Below are 23,523 nucleotides of genomic sequence, written 5' to 3'. Positions count from 1 at the left end.
CCAAGTCCTGTTGATATACGAGCGTAGTATTATCGGACATCGTATAAACATGGACAAAATAGAAACCGCAGTAGTATGTATACATAGGAAATTTACACGCTACCGCGCCCTCTCTATACGGTTCCAAAATTTTTATTTATCTGAAGCACAAGCGGTGTTGTCACTTCGGGACAGCCCAGTTCTTCCTTATCGGGATGTTTAGAAAACACGTAAAAAATTCCACGCTTGGGCGTCCTTCGTCAATGCCACGTCCTTCGGCGTAGGGGGGGGGGGGGGGGAGAGAAAGTGAAAGAAAGGAGGAGGTAACCTCTCTTATTTTATGTGAGTCGTTGTCGGCCGCTAGGCGGCGTTACGTTTGTCAGCCACTCGAGACGCACTTTTATCCAGATCTTGTTCTCGCTGTAGATATAGCCCGGCTGATTCATACCAGAGACCCTTGAAGCGAAAAACGAGGCCGTGTTACGCCGTGAAATGAGGACTGACGACCTTGTTAGAGCCGATCGCGCTTTAACATGATATTCGAGTTTCAGAAGTAAGCGTGCCTGAACTTAACGGAAGCTATCGGCCTTGCGCACACAGAGGGCGTTCTGCGCATGCGAAGGGTCGTCGCCGTTGTTTGTTCAGCATACGATAAGGTCCCGCCGCCTACAGCCACTATTTATGAAGCTATAGCAACTATAAAAAGCGGTCGGCAAAAAGTGGCTTCGGCACGCGTGTGGTATACTTGGTATAGTTAAAGGTGTGAGATGTCTCAACTGTGCCCTGTTCCAGTGGACACACCTGACAGAACGGCCGCAGTGGCACCCGATCTGTAACGCCAATGCCGCCTTGCGGAGAACGAAGTGCATAGTCGCCATTTACTCATCTTGAGATTCGGTCTTGAGTTCACAGATGGCAGAGTCGGTGTCATAAATTTCCTTATAAGACGTGGAAGAAATCAGGGGGACGTCGCTTTGGTGAAGTGTTTCGATAGCTCCCATTACACTCGCTCAGTATCCTTACCTCCGCTACAACCGCACTAATATAGAATAAATAAAACAAGTGAATGTAAGCTCGCTGGTGAAGGCGTGTATTTATTTGGTCTGCGCCAAGTTAATTAAATTGCTCATGACGCATGGAGCATTCAATACTCGACAGGTTTGTAATTTGCTCCCCCCGAATAGACAAATCGTGATGACGTCATAACTGCTTGCGTTCTGGTCGAGTTAATCGCAATAATCCGTCATGCACAACATTGTCAAGTGAAACGCGTAAGTTATAATGATTAAACAATAAAAGGCTTGTATATTTCCGCGTGTTCTGTGCGGTAAATACAACGAGCACCGTTATGTATTCTTCAGGTCGCCATACCTGCGAGCATGCTTGTGTATTCCCATAACCTCAAACTGATAGCGTAGCAAGGATATGAAATCGCCGTAAAATGCTCGTTTGTCCTTACACTTTAACCTTCAAACACTTTCATTGATGTACTTGAGAAGATAGATAAGTGACAAGGGAATTCCAGGGAGGTTAACTACGCTGAGCGCGATTGTCTACCCAGCACAGGACAAGGAGGAAATGGATGAGTGGAAGGAGAGTGAGAAAATGTTCAGAGCACGCACGCACAGCCATGCACAAGCGTTCCTTGTTCCGTCATTCACAAGTTGATTTCAAAAAACGCAACAGCGTTTCGTGGCTTTGTACATCGCACTTGAAATGCTCGTACACCGAAATCATGATGCACGAGCGTTCTTGCATTCCGTCTTCTTCGGTATAAAGCCGCCGTGGCTGAAGATTGAAACTAGCTCCGACCTCATGCTGAACAGTTTAACTCCACTTAGCCATCTCGGTGGGTCGTGGATAAAAGTAAATGATTGTATTTGAAGCATATAAACAACAGCATCCGTCCCGACACTTATATGTCCCTTGTGAATATAAGCAAACGAAAAACGACCGTCATGCGAATTGCCTGACAAGGAGAGGATGCGGGAGCGATGGGCACTAAAATGGCAGAGCAGGGCAGGCCCGGGATTTAAAGAACACCTGTTTGTGACGCACGTTTATTGTGTTGGTTTCCCACACTTCGCCAGGCGGTAACTCTGCCCGTACTGTCGATGCTGCCACATGAAGCCGAAACGCGCGCGCTCGCGCGATGTGGGAACGGACACGCAGATCGCTAAGTACAGCGTCAGGAAGTCCTGTCGTGTGACTAGTTTTGAGGAGGAGGGCGGGTACGAGTTGGGAGGGAGGGAGGGAGCACAAGACGCTGACTGGCGATGGAGGCGCGGCTCGGGTGTCATCGCTTCGTCCACGCTGCCGAAGCTCCCCCGTGTGTAGTAAACACGACATGATCGCACGGGGGCCCGACGGTGGCGGTAGTGTGGTGGCAGTGTGGTCCCGCGCGCGACTTCTTGAGCAGTCCTGTTGCGCCTGATAATGCTAGTCTTGTTGCGCTAGGGAATGTTGAGCAGAGAGAAAAAGGAAAGCGATAACGGAACCGCAATAAATATGTGCCGTCTCTGTTCTTTCTCCAAATGCTGCAGGGAGAAAGGAAGCAAGTAAGTCGAAGATTTCCATTGCCCTTCTCTGCATGTTTCGGGAATTCGTGGTCGGCCGTTTTGTGTCTTGAGGCGACCAGAAAATGAACAACGATTGAGTTCAGACTCGAGTAGCATGACTTGCTTTTGTTTGCGTTGTTTGATTGTCGTTATTTGTTGTTGTTGTTGTTGTTGTTGTTGTTGTTGTTGTTGTTGTTGTTGTTGTTGTTGTTGTTGTTGTTGTTGTTGTTGTTGTTGTTGTTGTTTCTTAATTGTAGCTAACCGTCTTCGTGAAGTTTCAGGTGAAGGTTATTCGTATATAATGTGTTGTGATTAAGAGGGGCATGGCAGGTACAAAGCTGAAAGTACTCACAGAGAAACATTTCGAAAAGCTTTCGGCTTGGTTTGGGAAGGTTCCGAAGAGGAACAGGCTCTGACTTTATCATTTGCTTGTTGGTTGGTCTTGCTTGTCACGCAGCGACCAACATGGAACGTGTAGCACATGTATATTCATGCTGTGGAAAATGCCTTGCGTCGATTGCCTTGTTACAGCCGAAACGATACAGAGCGCACATCCGCGTGAATTGTACTAGTTTCTTGGTCGCGAAAATCTTATTGGGTGAACGTGCCGTCGGTCACTGAGGCCTCTTCCGGGAGGAACTCAGTACTGACGTCGATCGGCTCCTTCCAAGAGAACGGGACACTTCTTTGAACTCGTCGGTTGTCTATAATGCGGCGTAACGTCTCACAAACTTTACACACGTTACACCGAGCCGTTGGCGGTTTATAATTAGCACCGAGTGTTGTATATAGCAGTAATGGATTCGCTTTTTGCATTGCTGAAAAGCATCGAAACCAGATGAACAGGACATTGATCCTCGCAGAGATCGATGCCCAAGGCCTCGTTAAAACAGCCGCCATCCGTTACTCCGTGTCAGTGGGGAAAAAGGGGGAGACGGGAGCTGGAGGATGATTCAACCTTTAGTTGACGTCGATCAAAGACAATGTCTTCCTGAGCGAGTTGGGGGTGAGAATGGGACGGAGTCAGGGCGCACGGCGCTCTGTCGCGTCACCCCTCGCGCGAAGGGAGTAGGAGGCGCGTCGGACTGCTTAATGTTTTTGACTGCACTACCGTCGGTATCGACCCACACTTTTAGAATGCACATGCCCACGGGAACGAGGCACATCTTTAGACTGCACTACCTCCGGGATATCGGCCTGCATATCTAGACTGCACATGAGCGGTTTTAGGCTGCACTACTTGCGGAAGTATTTTTTACCTTTTCCTTCGACTTCCCGACTGCTGCTGCTGTCTTTCACGCCACAGCTGGGGTTGGTTGAGAACGTGTTAATCTGCATGGCAGTAGCGCGGGAGAGGGGAAAGGCGACGTCAGAAAGCATGCCTCGTTTTAGGTCATTGAGACCTTTCCTACGAAAGCTCCTTGGCCGTCGCCACAATGTCCTCTGGACTGCTGTAATTACATGTGAGCCCCCCGCAAAAGCATTGCAGAAGCTGCAGCACTTACCTTTGTACTCATGTGCAACAGCCCAGAGAGGAGATAAATGTAGTGGGACAGAGTAGATAGAGAATGGGTACAGAGCGAACGGAGTGACGAAACGAGTGCGTAGCAGCCTTGCCACTCCTCGCTTGTGGCAGCTCGCATACGTGGAAGGAGCGTGAGAGAGGGTACAGACACCGTCCGAAAGTATGCCTCGTTTGGGGTCTCTTTAAAGGGACACTAAAAGTCAAATACGAAGTCGACATGGACTGTTTAAATATCATTCCAGAAACCTCGCAACGCATGTCGTGCCAAGAAAATACTTAGTTTGCGTGAAAATTGCATCTGAGAGGTCCGAATGCTGTTCTCGAAATTCAAATCTCCCGCCACCCAACCGGGGGCTTGTGACGTTGCATACGCCACCACCACCATTTGCTGCCGTCGGTGAGTAAAACGGCGCCCGACAGACGATGGTACCGAGCCAAGACAGAGTGGGGGATCCGCCGCTGCAGCTGCTTTTTGGTCAAGTGGCCTAGTCCGTTCGGGCATCCCGCAGCATCACATGGAAGTTGAATTCTCTGCTGTTTGTGCGAATTCCGAAAGCTAGCAAAACCAGTGCAGCACTACGCGATAACGAAACTACGGAAACGCGAAAGCGTGCGCGGCGCGGAGTCGAGCGAAAACGGAACCTTTCGACCACCCATGTCGTTGTCAAGGGTAAATTAATTGAGTTCTTCTTTTCTACAGATGAAATAGAACTGGACAAGTAGCATCTTATTTTGTTTATAATACAATACAAGGATGTTTTTTACGACGAGTGGTACAGTACTAGTGAAACAATTTCGCTGAGGAGTGCTTTCGTCATCGGTCAAATACTTGAATGTCCAGGGCGAGTCTCTAATCATGCCCTGCATTTACTTCAATTTATCGATTATTAAGGATCTGTTCGCGATAATATTAACGCCTCAAAGATTCTCGAGCTCTAATCTATCACTTTAGCTTAACTTAATACTTGCTTTTAGTGTCCCTTTAATAAAGGAAATGCTACTACTAGACATAGCAATAGTTACGTACAAACTGGAAAATTTTTCATTCAAGGTATGGTACGGTACGTTCCTGCTGTTTCTAAAAAAATAAGCACTGTGGGAGTTTGTCCATGCAGACAACTGATGCAGGGTGCGCAGACGCCAAGCAGCATTAAAGCAACGCCACGTCAAGGCGACGCTACCAAATGACCGTCCAGCAGATTAGCACATTCAGCGACGATGCGATGTGCCGTGTGAGGTAGTGACAGTGCTAACCTTCTCGAAGGCTACAAGCGGTGGCGCACAACAACGCCTCGAACAAACGCGTCTCCCTGTGTGTTCTGTGTACCACGTAGACAAGCACAAGTGGTGCACGCAAGTCAACATCTGCCTTAATTAGCAAGCGATGGCCAGCTAAACGGAGGCGCCTTCGAATTCATCGCCTGCTTTGCCGTGGACACTGATGTTCCATGATACCCGCACGCCATGCGAAACTCAGTGTCTTCGAACGTACGAGTGGCCCATGTCTCGCAGCCTGCTCACGGCTGCCATTTTCTAGTCGGCCGTTAGGATTTTGGTGCTGTGCGCTTGGCGCCCATCTGTATTTGCTTGAAATATAGGGACGAGGCCAACGGTTTCTTGCGCTTGCGTCTTCTGCAAGGCTGTGTTCCTTAGGTACGAAATATTATCTAAGGACTTTATGCCAGGCAGGAGCGCCGAGAATCCTTCTTAAGATACGTAACGGCACGGGCGAAACCAGAAAGACGAATCACTATGTGATTGAAAGTGTTTGTACCTGTAGAACGTGAGCACACGAACCTGAGAAGAGCACTATCAGGGCTCGTTATTGGTTAGTCAGGGTTTCTGACCGCGCAACTAGGCCTCGGTGGAGTACGAGGGGATCGAGCCCGGCAACGCCCAGCTGGCGCGCAACCTCCTATAGACCCTTTTCATGGCGATCCTGTGGGCGCCGCCATGTTTGATCACGTGTTGACGCGTCCATTCCTGGCCTCGGCTGTCTCCATTGCCTCCATGTTTACAACAGATGTGCATGACGCCGGCGCGTCTCAGAGGGTATACGGTCACTGGATAGACGACACGAAAATTCGACCTCAGCTTCAGAGGAGGTGCAAGCGCTTTCAGAGCTTATTACGCCTTGTCCAAAGAGGGCGAGTTGCGTACACGGTGCTTATACTAGAAGCGGGGCTAGAAATGTATTCCAAGTAGTCCAAACTTTCCGATAATGAATAAGATCAGGATTAGTGCGTTTTACTCTTTGTTCTTTATTTGGCAACATTTTGAGCCATCGGTGCGTCATACATGTTTCTGACTCGGTAACGCTCGATCCCAGATCAATATCGTCGATATTGATATCAAGGTCGATATCAGATCGTTTATTTTCTGCTTAATCGCTCGAAGGTATACTTAGTTGCGGTATAGATTTGTTCTTGCCGCGCTCAAGATTTGGAAAGCAGATGTTCTGTACACTGTAATAGCTTGTAGCAAATACGTATTAACGCTTGTCACTCGCTTACTGGGTGGACCACTACGAAACATTCAGCTTCGAACATTCGCGTGCTGTCGCTGTAGTCGCCGTCACACATGCTGACTGACTGAATAAACTTTATTGAAACCAGCAAGAGATGGTGGTTGGGCCTAGGCCTCCCACGTGGGGACGTCGAGGTGTTGCCTCTTCGCCGCCTCGCAGGCCTGCTGGGTCGCCCAGAGTTGGTCGTCAAGGTTGGGGCTACGCAGGGCAGCGTGCCATCTCGACGAGAGGGTCGTGGGGTTAGTGTCGGGGTATTGGTGTGTACAGTCCCAAAGCATGTGAGGAAGTGTGGCTGGCTGTGTCTTGCAGATATGGCACGTGGGATTGGGGTAAATGTCTGGGTAGATCTTGTTATAAAGTTGTAACGAGGGGTAAGTATTGGTTTGTAGCAGGCGGAAAGTTGTAGCCTGCGCTCGGGATAGTACACGCATTCACTTATTCTTGACACATTGGCGATAGAGTGGGCGTAAGTTTACGTGTGAGTTGGAGTGGAGGTGTATAGATAACGTGCGACAAATGTACTATCCCAGGAAGCGACGCTACTCCATTAGCCACTGTGTAATGAGCATGCCGTATACTCACACTTGATAATCATCCGGGATTGAAGTTCTTTCTTTTCAGTTTAGCCATACCACGCTGGCGGATAAGTGACTTTTTTTATACTCGAGGAAAGCTGTGCATCGCGAAGGGCCGCCAACACATGCAGTCCTTTATGTAGCACCGGTCCGTGCGCTTAGTCATACAGATTAATTCTATTCTTCAACATGCCAGTCACAAAATTTCCAGCCAACCACTGTACACATCTTCCCTCTACAGCCCCACATTTTGCAACATGAATCAAACTCAGTGCTTTAGCGAACACCCAGTTGCATTTCCGACACTTGACCGCACAGTAAGAGGACAGGAGCGGTAAATGGTTTCGTATTCGCGCGCTTTCGCTGAGGCACCGTGCCGCGCGCCGCCGAAAGCGCCATCTCGTTCCTCTAGAGCGAACTGTTCCGCGAAAAGGGTCTATGTACACCACGACTATAGTGGCCTCGGTGGTATACGCACACGATAATCCACCGAACATGGACGAGCTCCAACGCATATGCCCATGCCTGGAGCTTCCTGGACTTTGTGCACGTCGCCGGCTTACCCGCACTAGTTTAATCCTTCTCTCACGTTCCCGAGGGCTGCAGGCTCTTCATCCCCTTAATTCAATCACGGTGCACACATTTCTGCCATTTCTTTGGAGTGGTTGCGAAGAATTGAACATTCTACGTACCTAAAGTATCTTGATTTTACTTCTGTGCGGCATCTGTCGCTACAGACGACTACATTGGTGAAGGCACTAGCTTGTTTTGCGAGAGGTTTCACGTGGCGCGTTTCATTTGTTTGCCTTTCTAGTAATGCTTGCAGCCAATAACGACATTGTGCGGGGAACTGGAGTAGGTGAGTCAATTATTTTAATTAAGAAACGTTGCATGCCTGGCTGTACAATATTTATATAATAATTTACTCTCTAAATATGATGACTTATCATAAAATCACATAGTCATTCTGTCACCTTGACCATGCTTCCAATGAAGTCTCCAGCATCTGGGCCTAAAATTATGTAAACTTCATACATTTATCGACAGTCGATTATAATTCGTGCCTGAAGGGGTTACAGCAAATTAACAGCACCACAAGTGCCTTCTCAGGAATCGAAGCAGAGAGAAGAAGAGGAGGATGAAGCTTGTGTGCGGCATTGTGGCCTAAGACTGTTCATCAATGCCCAGAGAACGTGTTATAGGCAGTTAGTGCAGACATCTGCTGACACACTACGACTGTGCAAAGTTATCGGTCCCATCACCCTCAAGCTTTGGCGGGTATACGTCACAGTCCTTGAGGTCATCATCATCATCATCGTAATCTTGCTGCCCCGCTTCTTGGCCAGACCCACGTAGTGGGTCAGCGCCATTGATGGCACCGAGACCGGCGGTCGGCCGGCGTGGCCGGCTGCATGGCGTCGGCCCCCACGACCGGGGACTCGACGATGGGGTCCGACCAGGTGTCGACTACGGTGTCGCCGCCTGGATCGTGGAGCAAGTTGTGCCGGCAGGCCGGCGCACCAATGCTCGTCTCGGCCGCGCGCGTCATCGACACCGGCGGCAGCGTGGTGGTCACCCCGGACTTGCGCAACCTGTCCGAGATCGGCTACACGTTGTGCGATTATCAGGACGAGAACGGCGAGTCCGAGGGTCTTCGCGCCGAGTACTATGCCATCACGCACGTCAAGAGCGCCCAGCGCCGCACCAGCGTCGGTCCCAAGGGCCGGGAGGGGTGCGACGGCGGCAAGTCGACGACCGTGTTGTTCAGGGACAACCAGAAGCAAGTCGAGCGGCTTGCGGGCATTCGCATGCCGCACTCCAGGAGCAGAAGCCCGCTCCAGTGCGTTCCGCCACTTGATACAATCGCTGCATCGTCGTTCGTGCCCTCAAGTTGGTTTTGATTTACCGCGTTTGTCGCACAGTGCTCCGCGGCGCCTTTACCTGGAGCCTTTTCTCATTGTGTTTCGTGAAACCCATCTTTTTCCGCCATCTCCGTTTTTTCGACTCGTCAGTGCCCGTGTTGGCCTTGTGTGGGAGGTTCGCGCGCAATCGACGTTGTTTGAACTTTTGTGCATTACACGCGCCACGTTTTGCCTCCAGGATGTAGCTTACTTGGCAAGCGTTCACGGCCTCCTGTCCCGAAAGCGCAGCCGTTTGTCTTCCCGCCTATTGAGCTGGGGTTGCGCCTTACGTGCTGTAGCTTTAATTCCACCTGCAGCTAATCGCCTATAGATTGGGCTTATTGCTGGCGACGTCTAGTGCGTGCTTTGGAGCTCTATACCCGGAGGCAGAATTTTCGACATCCGTGATTTCGTTCTGTGCAAGTAGTATACGCATGACCACCTCATGTATACACACTGGTCCGCGTCGATGTCGATTCGGGATAACCTTACACGTTTTTGCTCCACAAATTCGTTTACGAGGACCACTTTCTCGAAATTTCTCTTCCGTGCACGTTCTCTAACAGTCAACGTCAATAGCTGCGTATGTCTGGTTGAGCAGCTGGCGTTACCGAGACACTAATTTCCGGGCTTCGTACGCGCGCTTAATTGTTTTATACGAATAGTACTGGCGTTGGTAAACCAGAATTCTGTGCACGCTGTTCTTGCCGGTTTTGCTAGCTTCTTTTATGCTGTTGGGGCAAGAAATATTCGCTGTTTTATTCGATCTATTGCACTTCACGTCTGGGTTTTTGTCCTGCAGGATAATTGGGGTGGTTTTGTCTTTCTTGTGTGATTTTTAAGTATGAGGTGCGAGTTTTCAAGAGCACTTTATTGTGTAAGTCGTCTTCGCCAGCAGCTCGTTCGCAGCTTATTGTGGGGTTTTTTTTTTTTTTTTTACATGGTTAACAGTGACACCTTTGAAGCAGGCGGCTAAGCGACGCCGTTTTCTTTGCTTTTAGAGCGCAGAAGGAACTCGAGGAGCGCAAAAGTTATTTCGATGGCGACGTCAAGGAAATGGAGGACAACTTGGCGCAACTCAACGACCTGGACTTCGTGCCTCACTTTCAGCGTGTGGCCATCAGCGGCGAGGACACGTCCGGGGTCAGTATGCGGTATACCCGGCGTTGGTCGCGTGTTGCCGGTTCTGGCTCGCTATACATCACCGCCAAGTATCTCGGTCGCCGATGTATGTACAGCTTCCGTGCTCTTCATCGTCTCGTCATGCGAAGCGTATTTCGCGGAGTTGTGAGCTGTGCGCATGTCGGAAATTACTTTTGATACGTCATCGCTCAATCAGCGTGTAGTAACCGCAGCTACGCGTATATCACGCCCCAACACGCGTTAGTAACCGCAGCTAAGCGTATATCACGCCCCAACACGCGTCTGCGCGCCTATAAGACTGCCAAAATTGGAAAGAGGGCGAGGAAACTACTCGGTACCCAGGTTGTCTTGCACCGCACCTACGTGGCGCCGCAGCGCACAACACTGCGCCGTGCACGCATGCACGCTTCTCACAGCAGGCGAAAAAATGTCAAAAGACGTGGCTATCGCTTCCAAAACTTGTATTCACATACATTCGCATTACAGGCGCTGCACTGAGCAGAGGTGCGCAAGCGCGTTGCGAACGAGTGCATGTTTTTCTCTATACGCTCATGCAAACACCAACGGTTACGTGACGAGTGTAACGTTATGTGCCAACATAACGTTTGTGTAATACCGGGTTGAGGGTGGTGCTTAAGAGGAAGTTTAGCTCGGTCCCAACACCGACGGGGCCTATTCAAATACATGTAAAACGCAAAAACGCTTTTCTGAGATAGCCCCTGGACTGATTTTAATGAAATTTGTTGCATTTCATAGAGAAAGTTAAATTATAGTGACTTTTGGAAGCGGAATTTCGGTTTAGGGCCTGAATTTTGTAAAAATAATTTTCAAAAATTCGAAAGTTCGAGAAGTATAGACGTACGAAGTTTATAAATGAATAGCTCGGCATCAAGAACAGATATCGCGGTTCTGTAAACGATATCCATTAGATCATTCAAAGCGGACAAATTTGATATGCCAGTTTATATCCTACGTGAATTTGTTACGTTGTGTACAAGGGTTCTGCAAAAGCTGTATTTCCATATTACTGGGTTTTTCTTTTAAATTCATGTGTAACATATACATTTTGTCCGCTTTAGATGTACTATCAGATGCAATTGACAGAATTGTGATATCATTTTTCCTTGCTGATTTAGAGAGTTGTAAACTTGATAGTTTCGTTTTCTGAAAATTTTCGATTTCCGCCAATTTTTAATAAAAAAATTCGAAACCAACAGTCTCTAGATTTTAATGGTGTCGATTGTCACTTACAGCGCATACTTAGACGAGGGACAAAAAGCGACGACGAAGACGTTTTTTGTCCCTCGTCTACGTATGCGCTGTAAGTTACGATTGCTACCATGGAATACCAACTAGCCCGTACCCAAACCTTGCTTCTAGATTTTAAGTTCTTTTAAGTGCAACAAACCTCGTCAAATTTGGTGCAGTGGTTGCCGATAAAAACGAAAGGAAGCTTTAGCTCGGGTACTCCTATTTAATAAAATAGGAGTACCCGAGCTAAAGCTTCCTAACTAAATTTAACTTTATCTCTCAAATGCAACAAATTTCATTAAAATGGGTCCAGGGGTTATCTCAGAAAAACGTTTTTGCGTTTTACATGTATTTGAATAGGCCGTGTCGGAGTTGGGCCCGATCCAAGGGTATCTGTATAGCGCAACAAAACGAGAACACAAGAAGAAACCAAGAAACACAAGAAGACGAAGACAAGAGCTTGTATTCGTCTTCGTTTCTTCCTGTGTCCTTGTTTTGCTACGCTATAGAGATATCTTTCAATGATGACCGACCAACGAGCCCACACCGCCACCTTCCCCAGCTTCCTCTTAACGCGCTCCAACCTGTCCCCAAGCTCAAGTTCGGCTTCGTGACGCTACGAAGAGTAATCCTGCGTGAAAATCGCACAGCTTTACCGTGGAGTTCTGATCGGGGACCAATGTGGCCGTTAGTCCTTGCAGCTTGTTCTTGTTGCAGTGCGAGGATGTCAGGATGCGCGTTTAACACCTGCTTATTCTTGTCCAAGTTCCCGGCCTCGGCGCTCGTGCGCACATTTTCGTGTCATTATTAGTTTCAGCTTTGGTTTCAGATTGACGAGACAATCGGCAACTGCATCATAATGAAACATATTAGTTATGCCTGATGGCAGTTGTGCGAGTGTACATGACAGCGGAAGGTGAAGTGTCAAACTTCCTTCGCGGTTGTATAGGAATAGGAAGTAGCATAGAGGAATGAGAGCCGTGCCTCGTTCTTCCACTGCTTTTTTTCTTTAGGTAATGCGGACAGGATAAATGCATCGCTCTTTGCGTATTGGTCGCACCCACTTCTCTCAACTGTACGCTCTCTTTGTTGAAACGGGACGTGCAGGATCAGAACTCCGGCCCATTTCTCTATCGTATGCACCGTTTCGCCTCCAACTGATTCAGGGTGATGTGTGCCACGGCGAATTTAGGACACCTTGCTGGACTAGCTGACGCGGTTTTCGGTTACCACATTTTTGCCACCAGGTCCCCCTGGAAGACTTGCATCAGGCTTCTAAGCTTCTCGTCTCCGCACTCAGACTGAGAGAGAAGTACATGGAAATTTCACAGCAGTCCTTCCCCAAGGCCACCAAAAGGTTTCTTAACCAACTAAAAGGAAAGCCCCTCGATGATTTGGACTCTCCGGAAGAAATGTTCAGCTCAGCGGGTAAGCACTGTCGTGTGTTCATTCCTAATTGACTGGCGGAACATTTGTCGTTTGTTTGCTCAATCATACTTTAAACTTTTATGAAATCTGTACAGGCAATGCGTTTATTTACATGTGGGCATGCTGATTATTTTGTTTTTTCTGTATTGTTGTCTCGTGTTATAAAATGGTGTGTGCTTAGTCGGCCGTTGTGGCTGTTTTCAGATGCATGCACTGTTTGAGGATGCGACGAAGATTAGTTGTCACAATAGCATGCCCTTTCATTGCTTTGATGATGCTGTGCGCTGTGTTTATTCATTATGTCCGCAATTAAATGGATTCAGAAACGATGGGGATAATCAGAACTGTACGCAGGGACCCGTGTCGAACTGCAGCTATATGCATTTGGGTGAACTCTTAAGCATATTTTCGCAGATTGTGTAGCGAAGGGGTCTTGACTAGACAGATTTGCACGCGTAGCAATATCTGTACAGTGGCTTCGCCTTGGGCAGTTTTGGCAAAACCCATGGTCTACGGCGATCTTTCAGCACTATTATAAAGGTGTGTGCATGATTTTTTTTATCGCATAGCAATAAGCCCTTACAGTGTAATTTGCGTTAGTGGCCTTTGTGTAACCACTGTACTTTTATGCTTTACGCTTTTACGTGTGTAATTGAAGTGCCTTTTCATTTTTTTTTTTTGTCGATGGGGCTTTTGAAGTTTTTGTGCTTCAAATTAATTCTTAACATGTATGCTCATTTCTTACCTTTAATGAATACAATTTCCGCAACTTAAACAGCATATTTCTATGTTTTTGATGTCTTCCTTGTTTTTTGCTCTTTTTTGTTTGTTTCATATTTTTATATCACTTGATGGTTTGCTCTTCCAAGGTCTAAAGGTGCCAACCACCAAACGGGTTAAAACTAAAGGTATACCGCCGATTTCTTGCATGTCGAGGGGCCCCTGCGCCAGGCTTCTTTCACTCCCTGGCATGTGCTCCAAGGAGCTGACTTTTTATCCCTCCTTCCACCAACTTTTTCCTGGGCGCCACCATTCCCCCTCGAAAGAAAAAGAATTAATAGAGAGGAATATTGAGGTTCGTGCTCTCCATGGTGCCAAAAGCAGAAAACACTGTTCAGCCTTGGTGTATTCCAGTGGCGCAGTTGTGTTGCCGAAGTTCCGCTTCGGTGTCTCGGAACTGCGGGGGCAGCCAGTGGTGCTTTTATGTTTCTCCGCTAGAAGGCTTTAGTGCTTAGCGCCGCTTATACAACGATAGCTGTTGCAGGGCTGTCCGCGTGCTAGGAATGATGTACAGCGTCGTGAACCTAACAGACATTAGCCGCAAGCTTTGGGTAAAAACAACGTAATCCCACCTCGCCTCAGCATTCTGTCCCGCTGTATAACACCGTGTTGGCGACATTCCTGTCCACCAGTGCGCCGAATGTGAAACGCGTAAACCGGGAAAAAGGCGTCTGTACACGTCCCGTCTTTCACGTGCGACATGCTGGTCACATAGACACTGTACCCGTGTCGGTCCTCTATCAGTTGCGTCTATCTGTGACTTCTAAAAGCCAAACCAAACCAAACCAAAAGGCATGTGACCATGATTCAGTTCATTTGAGATGACAACTTTCAGAGTCCATTATGGACGTAGCTGTCAATGTGCACTGCTGCTGATATCGTAGGACTTACACGGAGATTTTTAAGATTTTGTTGACTTGGCTAACTTTCAGCAGCCTGAGATCTAGTAGACCAGACTTTTGCTGCTGCTGAGGGAGAAAGAACCTTTCGCTTTATTTCTCAACTGTGTCTTTGAGCGCTGTTTGTTGATGAAAATTGCCGACTATGTCGAACCATGAAACACAAGAACGCGTTTGCATCTTCCGTTTGCACCACAGTTACATCGCAGGGAAGAGTTTACGTAAAGCACTCCATCTTTACAAAGTCTACCAGACTTCCCCACAATGCAGGCACTCTTTGACGGCTGCTCGGGTGATAAGAAAATGTCTCATAAAGAACTATAAACGAGATGTCTCTTGCCATCGAAAGATGATAAGCCTGCGAATCTGCCTCCGTGTTGACACGAACCGTTATCGATACCTTTTCATCTTTGCACTTCTATGATCGAGGTATCTCTGGCTTCCCTCTACTTAGAACTTCGGCAGGAATTACGGGAATAAACTGGAGAACCATCAAGACACCACGTATGGCGCCAAGGCTTCGAACGGTTTTTCAGTGCCCTAATTAGTCCGCTGGAAATCACCGTTAGCCCTTAACGTTAGCCATGAAATCCTAGCACCGTATGCTACTAACGGTTGTAGTGCGTTTGCAAGTGGAGTATGCATTCGCATAGGCTTAACCGTAGCGTCGAATGCAGAGCTGCAGTTTGCTGCGGCGTAATATTCCCTGTTATAAAGCATGCTAACTGTATATCATACCCGGATACGTTACTGCACTTTGTCTTGAGAGGCAGCGGAGTAACTGCAATATTGCACTTAGAAATTTGCTGTTGCCTGCAGCATTCTGCTTACTCACTGACCGAAAGTCAGCTATTGAAACGCGATATTCGGAGCGCATGGCTGCCAGCACATTTTGCTCCGGCCGTGGGCGCTGTAGACAACGAGCTGATGCACCGTGATATACGACGAAATCGAGAGCCCTCGTGACGCATTGGGACAGCATTTGGTGCCGCAGCGATCACTCAGCGCCCACCGATGACGGAAAGAAAGGAAGAAAGAAAGAAAGAAAGAAAGAAAGAAAGAAAGAAAGAAAGAAAGAAAGCGGTGGTGACCACGCGCTCCGAGAATCGTGTTTCAGTCGCTGAGAACTGTACACTGCAGATGTGTAAAAGCATAGAAATTAATAGTCTGAACTTTATCCCATTTTATGAGCTGCCTAATGTTCTCCGAGCTGTCAGGAGTACCACAGATGCTTTAGTCTGCCTGCATTTTATCATTTTTCTTACGATGCAGATCATGCCGCACTTGATGATTTAATTTATCACAGTGCCTAATTGTTCATTACTAAAGTGAATTTCAATATTTTTGGTATTAGCAGCGTTTCGCAATAATTATTTGAACAAGCTATTGCTTGTGTACTTTCTTCTTCGCAATAAAGGTCGAAATGAGAGTAACTGTAGAATGATTATTAATCACACATTATGTGTCCGCGCATGGTTTGCAGGGCGGTCCTAACGTGATCTGAAACACTTAAAATTGTTAATTAAAGATAATAGCGATATTTTAGGTTATTTGCTACTTTTCACGTCTTTAGCTTGCTCTGCTGGTTCGTTCCAAACCAGAACGTTTACTGCCTTGTATAGCGTGTCCAAGAAGATAATCATCCGAAATCCTGTAGGTGGCGCCGCACTTAGAGTACCTTGACACATGTAATGAGACGGGTGCAGCGATGGCCAGCCATAAAGATCGGTAGCGCATGTTTTGGATTCGGGAAGTCTCATTTTGCTATACACTCTAAGCTACGTAGGCCCTTGTCGTCGCTTGAGTGCATCGAGCATGAGCTGCCTTACACTTGTGCTGCTTTGAAGGCCTTCTAGAGCGTCTCGCTTTTGGAGTTCATGGCCACGTGCGCGTCACTTGATCGCTTTAATTTCTGGGGCGAACAGACCACCCGTTCTACTGCGTACCCACGGTGACGGACCCGTGGAACTGCGAAGTGCTTCCCAGCATGAACTGCGAATTGCGCATGCACAATGGCGTGGTACACGTCTACAAGAACAAGGAGGACATGGCGGCCGAGAAGCCCATGGACTTCCCCTATGTCAACCTGCCGCAGTTCATCAACGACCTCAACCTCATGTGCGCCATGATCGCCGACGGACCGCTGTGAGTGAAACACCCAACCTGTAGCCGCTGATCGTCAGCGTGCACGTTTGCTGGCGTGCCGTTTTCATTCCAACTTTTCGCCAGCGTGTCAGTTGCTCTAAACACCCTAGGTCACGAAGGGGTAACTGGAGAAGTGACACTTGCATGAAAGTAAGGCGAAGATGTCGCAAAAGAAAGGAAGGAAAAACGGATGTTGCTTTTCTTTATTGTGTGGTTAGTGTGTCCTCGCTTATTGCTTTATGGTGCTCTTTGTGCCAACCAGCTCAGCGAGCAACCACCCTCGAGGTTACATGAGATCCAGTCACGCACCCTCTTTGTTTGCAGCCTAGGACAATCATAATGGTCTGTCGTGACGCTGTCGAGGTAACGTTGCCATATTATGTCGCCTGTGGAGACCGCAGTCAAGTTATGGCGGCTATGGGATTGGACAGAATGAAGCTGAACTTATGCTCCAAGCATGAAAAGACGAGCAACGCTCTTTACTGAACGTGCGGCTTCTTATGTTGGACGAGCCAGTCTCGCATATTACTTTTTTTAGCGATTCAGTATTTCTTCTGCTTTGCTATCAGCGGACCGCACGATGCGCGTGGGGTGGACTCGCCCGGTGTTCCGTGATGCGTATTTCCTGACACATGGCGATGGACCTTTGAGGCTGGGAGTACCCGCTAACGCATACTTTCTTTTTCTCCTTTCGATTTTCTAAGCTCCCGCTGCAGTGACGTGACTGGTGTCCGATAGCGTGTCGAGTGCGACCGAACAAACGGAAAGAAGCAAGAACTGTCGGCACAGCTATATAGGGGAACTTATAGTGTCACGCAGGAGGCCTCATTATAGCTGTCAGTGCTGAATCGACCGTCCGCACAGCAACGCTTACTGTGACTGCGGTTTGCAGGTTTGCGCATGGTAGATTGGTGGTTGTAGTACGGAGAGAAGCCATGTGCCCGCCCCTCCCTCTTCACTTCCGTAAGAGTGCGTGAATTTAGTAGGTACATTGAGAGCGCATGAATTAGTAGGAATGGTGAGAACTAAAATTATTATGTGCGGGAATATGCAGGAAATCTCGCAATCCTGCAGTTCTACATATACAATCCTGTGATCGTGCGCATAGTCCGTCCATAGTCCTGCACATGCCTATAGCTGTACTTCGGCCTAACTATGACACGACTTCCGCTACTCGAGGTAAAATAACATAAAAGAAGCGCGCGAAAGAAAAAACGAGAAAAAGAAAACGTGTTCGCGTGTCCGTCATCTTACATCGCACGGAACGGCACAGCACTTCTCCCCGCTTTTGGCAGGAACCGTATCGCCGCGACAGTACACGTTCGGAGAGCTTCTGTCTGCACTTCGTTTTTTGCTGAATCCGTCTCCTGGTCTTGACCGCTCCGCGCACGTTCTGGCTGTCATGCATGTACCTTTCCCGGTTCGTGCACGGTAGAACCACGCCTTCAATTATATATATATATATATATATAATGTTTTGTTTTCTTATTTCCAGTAAATCATTTTGCTACCGGCGGCTCAGCTACCTGACGTCCAAATTCCAGCTGCACGTGCTGCTCAACGAGCTGCGCGAGCTCGCAGCCCAGAAGGCGGTCCCTCATCGCGATTTCTACAACATCAGAAAGGCACGTATATTTTAAGCCACAACGCTGCAGCACTTATCTGCGGCTAGGGGTGGGCATATTTTTAGCCAGTACGGGGTTGGTTGTCCTTTAATCTACAGGTTGATCGATGAATTTGTCAACTCGATACGCTTGTACATCGCCTCCAAAGCCTGGTAGAGGCGGGAAGAGCACAAGTACGCAGTTTGCGTAGGGCAGTATGACTGTCGATCGTCTCATCGCTCGTCGATACTGTGGAAAACGTGGCGTTCGCAAAACAGCCACCTCCCCGTATTTATTTGTGTTGCAATCAACACCGTGACATGCTCTGGAAAGTCCATCTGCTAACGAAGATAATAAAGTGCACTCGTTATCCCGCTGGTAATTGGTTAACGAGAACACAGCACTTATCGCCTGGCGATCGCACGCAACATTTTAAAATGACGTGCGTGCTTCATTTGTCTCACGTAACATTAGCCAAGTAATTGACAAAAATTTGACCGCTGTTAAAGTATCACATCATTTACCTGGAAGTTAATTATCAAGCGCCCAGCATTTCGCCGCTCCCCACCTCGTGGTCTCCTGCGCTGGGCCTTTTGTTTCTGCATTCGAACGCTGCGATAAGCCAGTGCTAGTTCATCTCGCGCGATCTCTCCGATGTTCCGGGTGATATCCTTTTCAGCGCATCCTGGCTCTTCTATGCTGAGAACACAGGTTCCGGCCTGTAGTGGTCGTCTTCTCCAAAGAAACTACGCGGTTTCCACTGAAGCGAACAGAAAGAAAGAAACAAACAAAAGGAACAATTCATATATCCGTGCCTGCATTTATCTGCTTGTTTACTTTTAAAATGTCGAGAGCTTCGGCGGGGCCGCGATATTGTAGCGATGCGTTTTTCATGCTGCACCTTTTCGCTCTTTTCGCGCCTCGTCAGTGGTCAGAGCGACGCTCCGCCCGCGCTATCAATGGGATCAGCCGACTGTGAACGGCGGATGATAAGAGTAGCATAGAATCGAGCGGAAAGCATCGCTGCAGCTTTGCGACCTTGATCTCATTGGGCAAAACTGAGTGATGCATGAAAGTGTTAGGATGTCGTACGAAGACGTGTTACGTGGAGAAGTTCGCTTTTCTAAGCGATAATGACCAATCGGCGCAGGAATGACACAAACAACAGGAACGATGACGTTCTGCGCTGATTCTTTGCCATGGATTGGCAATTCCAACTCCCCATGTCAGCGCGATGTCTAGTTTTGCTGCACGACAGCAGAGCCAAAGGCAAACATTGATTTACGGAGTCAGGGATCATTTTGTGATGACTCGGCCCGTATTTTTCTTCGGCCTTTTGAATGCGTTAAACCGGAGAGACTGTTCCGAAACCTGTCAAATTAATCCCAGCTTGAATTCTCATAATTTGACACTCGGATTTGCTGTCAGTTCACGGCCGAGTTCGCGTCCTGTGCTTAGCTTATACTTGCTATTATTTGGTTCGTACAGGTGGACACTCACGTTCACGCTGCGTCGTGCATGAATCAAAAGCATCTGCTCCGCTTCATCAAGAAAATGATGAAGATGCATTCCGAGGACCACGTGTTCAAGCATGGTGACAAGATGATGACGCTCGAAGAGGTGAGCTGCGCGTCTGCTTTTCCTTGCGAGTGGTTGTGTTGTGATAGACTTAGGCATTGTTTCTTCCATTCGGCGCCTTAGCTCATCTCACGGGTCGTGTATTGTGGAAAGTCGTGTGACTTTATGTTGCCGCACGTTATGTGTGGTGCAAATTTAAAACTCAGTTGTGGCTTTCGTGGCTTATTTAACGCCTTTCAGGGATTCCATTGATGATTGGGTGTGTGCTTGTACAAACACATGCTGAAAAAAAGATAAAATGTCCTGTTGCATTTGAAATATGCAGGCAGTACTGTCTGTTGTCAGTTAGCTGAACTGCTGTTCTAGAATATACTTTTTTTATTTTAATGCGAAAGCATTATATGCACCGTTACGCGAAAATACGTTCACGTCGGCGTGACCTAAAGGGGGTACGAAAAATGGCCGACGGCGCAAACAGTAAAAGAACATCAAAGAATGCTCAAGTTGACTTGAAATTTGTCAGGGAGGTTCCTGTAAACAAGCTAAATTAATGGCTTTGAAAAGAAATTTGTTACATTAAGGTTTGGGTGGGAACTGGGCCCGGGCCTCCGGGGTGCAAGACGAGCACGCTTCCCCGACGCCACGGCGGCTTTACGGTTCTGGCTGACTAAATGTGCGCCTAGTACGTGCGTCATTGGGCACGTGATGGTGCAGCCAATGGGAAGGAGGTGGCGCCACGTCATGGAGTGTATAAAATTAGCGTCTTCATGACGTTCCGAGGTCTACAAACAATATAATGCTTTCGCCATGTAAGCAGTCTTAAGTGTCTCTGCCAATTTTTTTTTTACTTATATTGAACACTGCAATCGTTTCTGTAGCTATAGCTGCGGCGTGTCCAAATAATGTATGTCGCCGTTACAATGGCGCAGTGCTGTAGTGTAGCAGTTCTGAAATTTTTCCAGAATGATAGTCTAAATGAACTGCACAGCATGAGCAGCTTCGGTTATGTTAGCTTTGTCTGGACAAAAAAAAGCAGCTGCTAATCGTCACAACGCTTTCTGTATCTTGTAGTGTGGTGGCCAAGCCTGCGAACATCAATTTCTGCATGCTGGCTGCTGTGCATGGCTTTTCTTTTGCTGTGTAGCACTCCTTAGTGTGTCTTAGTGTCTAGTTTAGTCCATGTTGCAGGTCTTTATGCATTTGCTTTAAGCATGGAGCCTCATAACTAAAACTGGTTAAGCATTTAACGAATTTTATTTTCACAACGAAAGCAGCTGAAGTGTCACCTGCCAAAGAGTAATTTGACTTTTGTTGCCTGTTAGATTTTGCTTATTTTCAACGACAATTTCATCACGTCTAATGCACAAAAGACCTATTTCTGCACAGCCTGTTTGCTTCTGGTTAATGTACCTAGTTTTAAAAAGTTTTTTCGTTAGCTCAAATGATAGGTGGGAAGCTTGTTTTGATGTAATACAGCAGTCATCTTGAGCTTCTGCTACTTTCTTTATGCCGCAGCAAAGCATATATGGAAAGCGCAGCCATAAATGTTCTCAAGGGTAATTTACTGCGTAATGTAATTAGGGTGGGACACTTCGGTATAACGAAGTCGCATCGGTCACGAAAATACCTTCGTTATATCCGACTTGCGTTGTAACCATATACTCAGATATTGGCGAAAAATATCGCGGTGAGGTCTATTACACAAGCGGGATGGCTGAAATGGGCCAGCAGAAGGTCTCCTGCGGATTTTGATGCTCCGTTGGCACCTTGCCGTGCCGATAAGAGGTACGGGAGCAACAATAAATGTGGTATTTTACCGCGTATAACTCGCGCCGTCGCAAAACGCGCATCCCTAATTACAACTCCCGGAATTAAAATAGATAGAAATAACTCGCGTATAAACGGCAGGAAGAACTGCACACAACAACGCTGAAATACTTATAAAATGCCGCAGTTTCACCCCAGAGGCGAAGGAAGCATCGATTGTGATAGTAAATGCGTATACAGCAATACGAACTAAGGATATAAGATTTATCGACCGTATAAACTAGGAACTAACTCAATTTACTAACTGATTTAACAAGCATCCATGGTGTCAGCGCTCAAAAGCAAAAATAAACACATCACACTCGATGAGCGCGGATACTCGCTGTCAAAAAGCTGGCCTGAGCAAGCGCGGCGGCGGCAGCGGGCACAAATGTATGAGCCGTCTGCAGACTCCTTTCAACTTACGGCGCGTGCCACTGCGTCCCCTCCCACGCTGCCTCCCCGCTTTTCTCAATATATGGCGCGCGAGACTGAGCCGCGGTCGTCAGTTCCACTTGCGCCCGGTCGCGAAATGCGCAGTTGCTGCCGGGGCACAACGCCGCCGCCGCCCCTCCCTCCCACCCCCCCACGGTCCTTCGCGCGATCGAAGACTGCGTGTTTGCGCTCCGCTTTCTTCTTTCGCGCGCGCGCCAGATTGAGCCGCGATCGCCGGCTACCCTCGCGTGCTTTCACTCGCACCGACGGCATACGACGCGCGGCGACAGTGTTATCGCTCTTCGACTTTATACGGAACACCACGTCGACGGCAAAAATGCGCCTGGAGTGTCCATATAATTGCTATCGCAATAATAGTCTCGCGGGTGCACGGCTCTTCAACTTCATATCTTCGGCCAGTGACTCTATCCCCTACCTCTTCAGTGACGCTCATAATCTGCTACGCTGTGAAGGACTGGCATCGAAAGCAGCTCTCGTGATTTTAGTTCTGGTTCGCCGGCGCCGCGTGCACGCAAAACGGCATGCCGAAAAGAAGATGAGGATGGGCGAAGGTGAAAGGGGGAGAGGGAGCTTCAACACACGGGGGGTGGAGTTTCCTAGGAGATAACAAAACTTCAGATGGCAGAGAACTTTGCCTTGAAGTGCGGCTTCATGTCAGAGCGTTGTGCGCTGCTGTGAAGCCACCAGACCTCAAGGCGAAGTTTACCTATAATTCGCGTACTGACTTCACTGTTAAATTTTTCGAATTCTTGGTGCGAGTTATAGGGGAAAAAATACGGTACGTGCTCGCAATACACAGCTGTGCGATCGGTTTTATCATGCGGGATCGGCGGGTTGGTTTGCCGACTGCCGTCTACCAGTCAAGCCACTGGTTAAAACATGCATGCACATGCCGTGTGGGCCATTTCAATTCGCTATTGCTAAGTTTCGCCGTGGGCAGACCTTTTGGATACAGAGAGGACTGCATGTGGATACGTACTACGCTACTATGCTGTCAGTCTAGCCTTTGAGTCTGGTCTCGTGTTCAGTTGCCGTTAAGATATTTCCGAGTGCAAACATATTGACACCGAGCTTCTTGCGGGGGCTTGTCACCAGGCGCTCTACCAGCCACACTGCTTAGGCCGCGATCCCTAACCGGAGCTGTTTCATCGGGATTCGGCAACCAAACTTTTGGTTTCGTGCCACTCAACAGCGCGGCAGCTTTGTTCATGACTGCCGTGTCTGTGGCATCGTGCGCACGGTTCGTGCCCGAAACATTCTAGTTGTAGGTGGCGGTGCTGCAAGGAAGTCCGATTAACTGCACAAGTTTGAAAAAAATTGGGCCTCTGAAAAGTCATTCATTGTCTGTTTTTGACATTATTGTTACCA

General features: G+C 48.0%; 1 protein-coding gene across 11 annotated transcripts in view; it reads left to right on the top strand.

The window, feature by feature from the left end:
* Positions 1–23,523, top strand: part of AMPdeam (AMP deaminase) — a 136,205-nt gene that overhangs the window by 64,868 nt on the left and 47,814 nt on the right. For 4 of the 11 annotated variants that reach the window (XM_075692001.1, XM_075691998.1, XM_075691999.1 and 1 more), the window contains exons 3-8: positions 10,067–10,208; positions 12,707–12,887; positions 13,757–13,795; positions 16,492–16,711; positions 18,207–18,336; positions 19,804–19,935. In XM_075692001.1, the coding sequence (XP_075548116.1) occupies positions 10,067–10,208; positions 12,707–12,887; positions 13,757–13,795; positions 16,492–16,711; positions 18,207–18,336; positions 19,804–19,935 (844 nt within the window). Of the gene's footprint in view, positions 1–2,459; positions 2,538–8,543; positions 9,005–10,066; positions 10,209–12,706; positions 12,888–13,756; positions 13,796–16,491; positions 16,712–18,206; positions 18,337–19,803; positions 19,936–23,523 lie in introns of those variants that run through there. The other 7 variants (XM_075692000.1, XM_075691996.1, XM_075692006.1 and 4 more) reach the window with 6 other exon arrangements.

This window comes from Dermacentor variabilis, chromosome 5, assembly GCF_050947875.1.
Source record: "Dermacentor variabilis isolate Ectoservices chromosome 5, ASM5094787v1, whole genome shotgun sequence".
Taxonomy (NCBI): domain Eukaryota; kingdom Metazoa; phylum Arthropoda; class Arachnida; order Ixodida; family Ixodidae; genus Dermacentor; species Dermacentor variabilis.
This window is presented reverse-complemented; position numbering and strand designations above follow the sequence as displayed.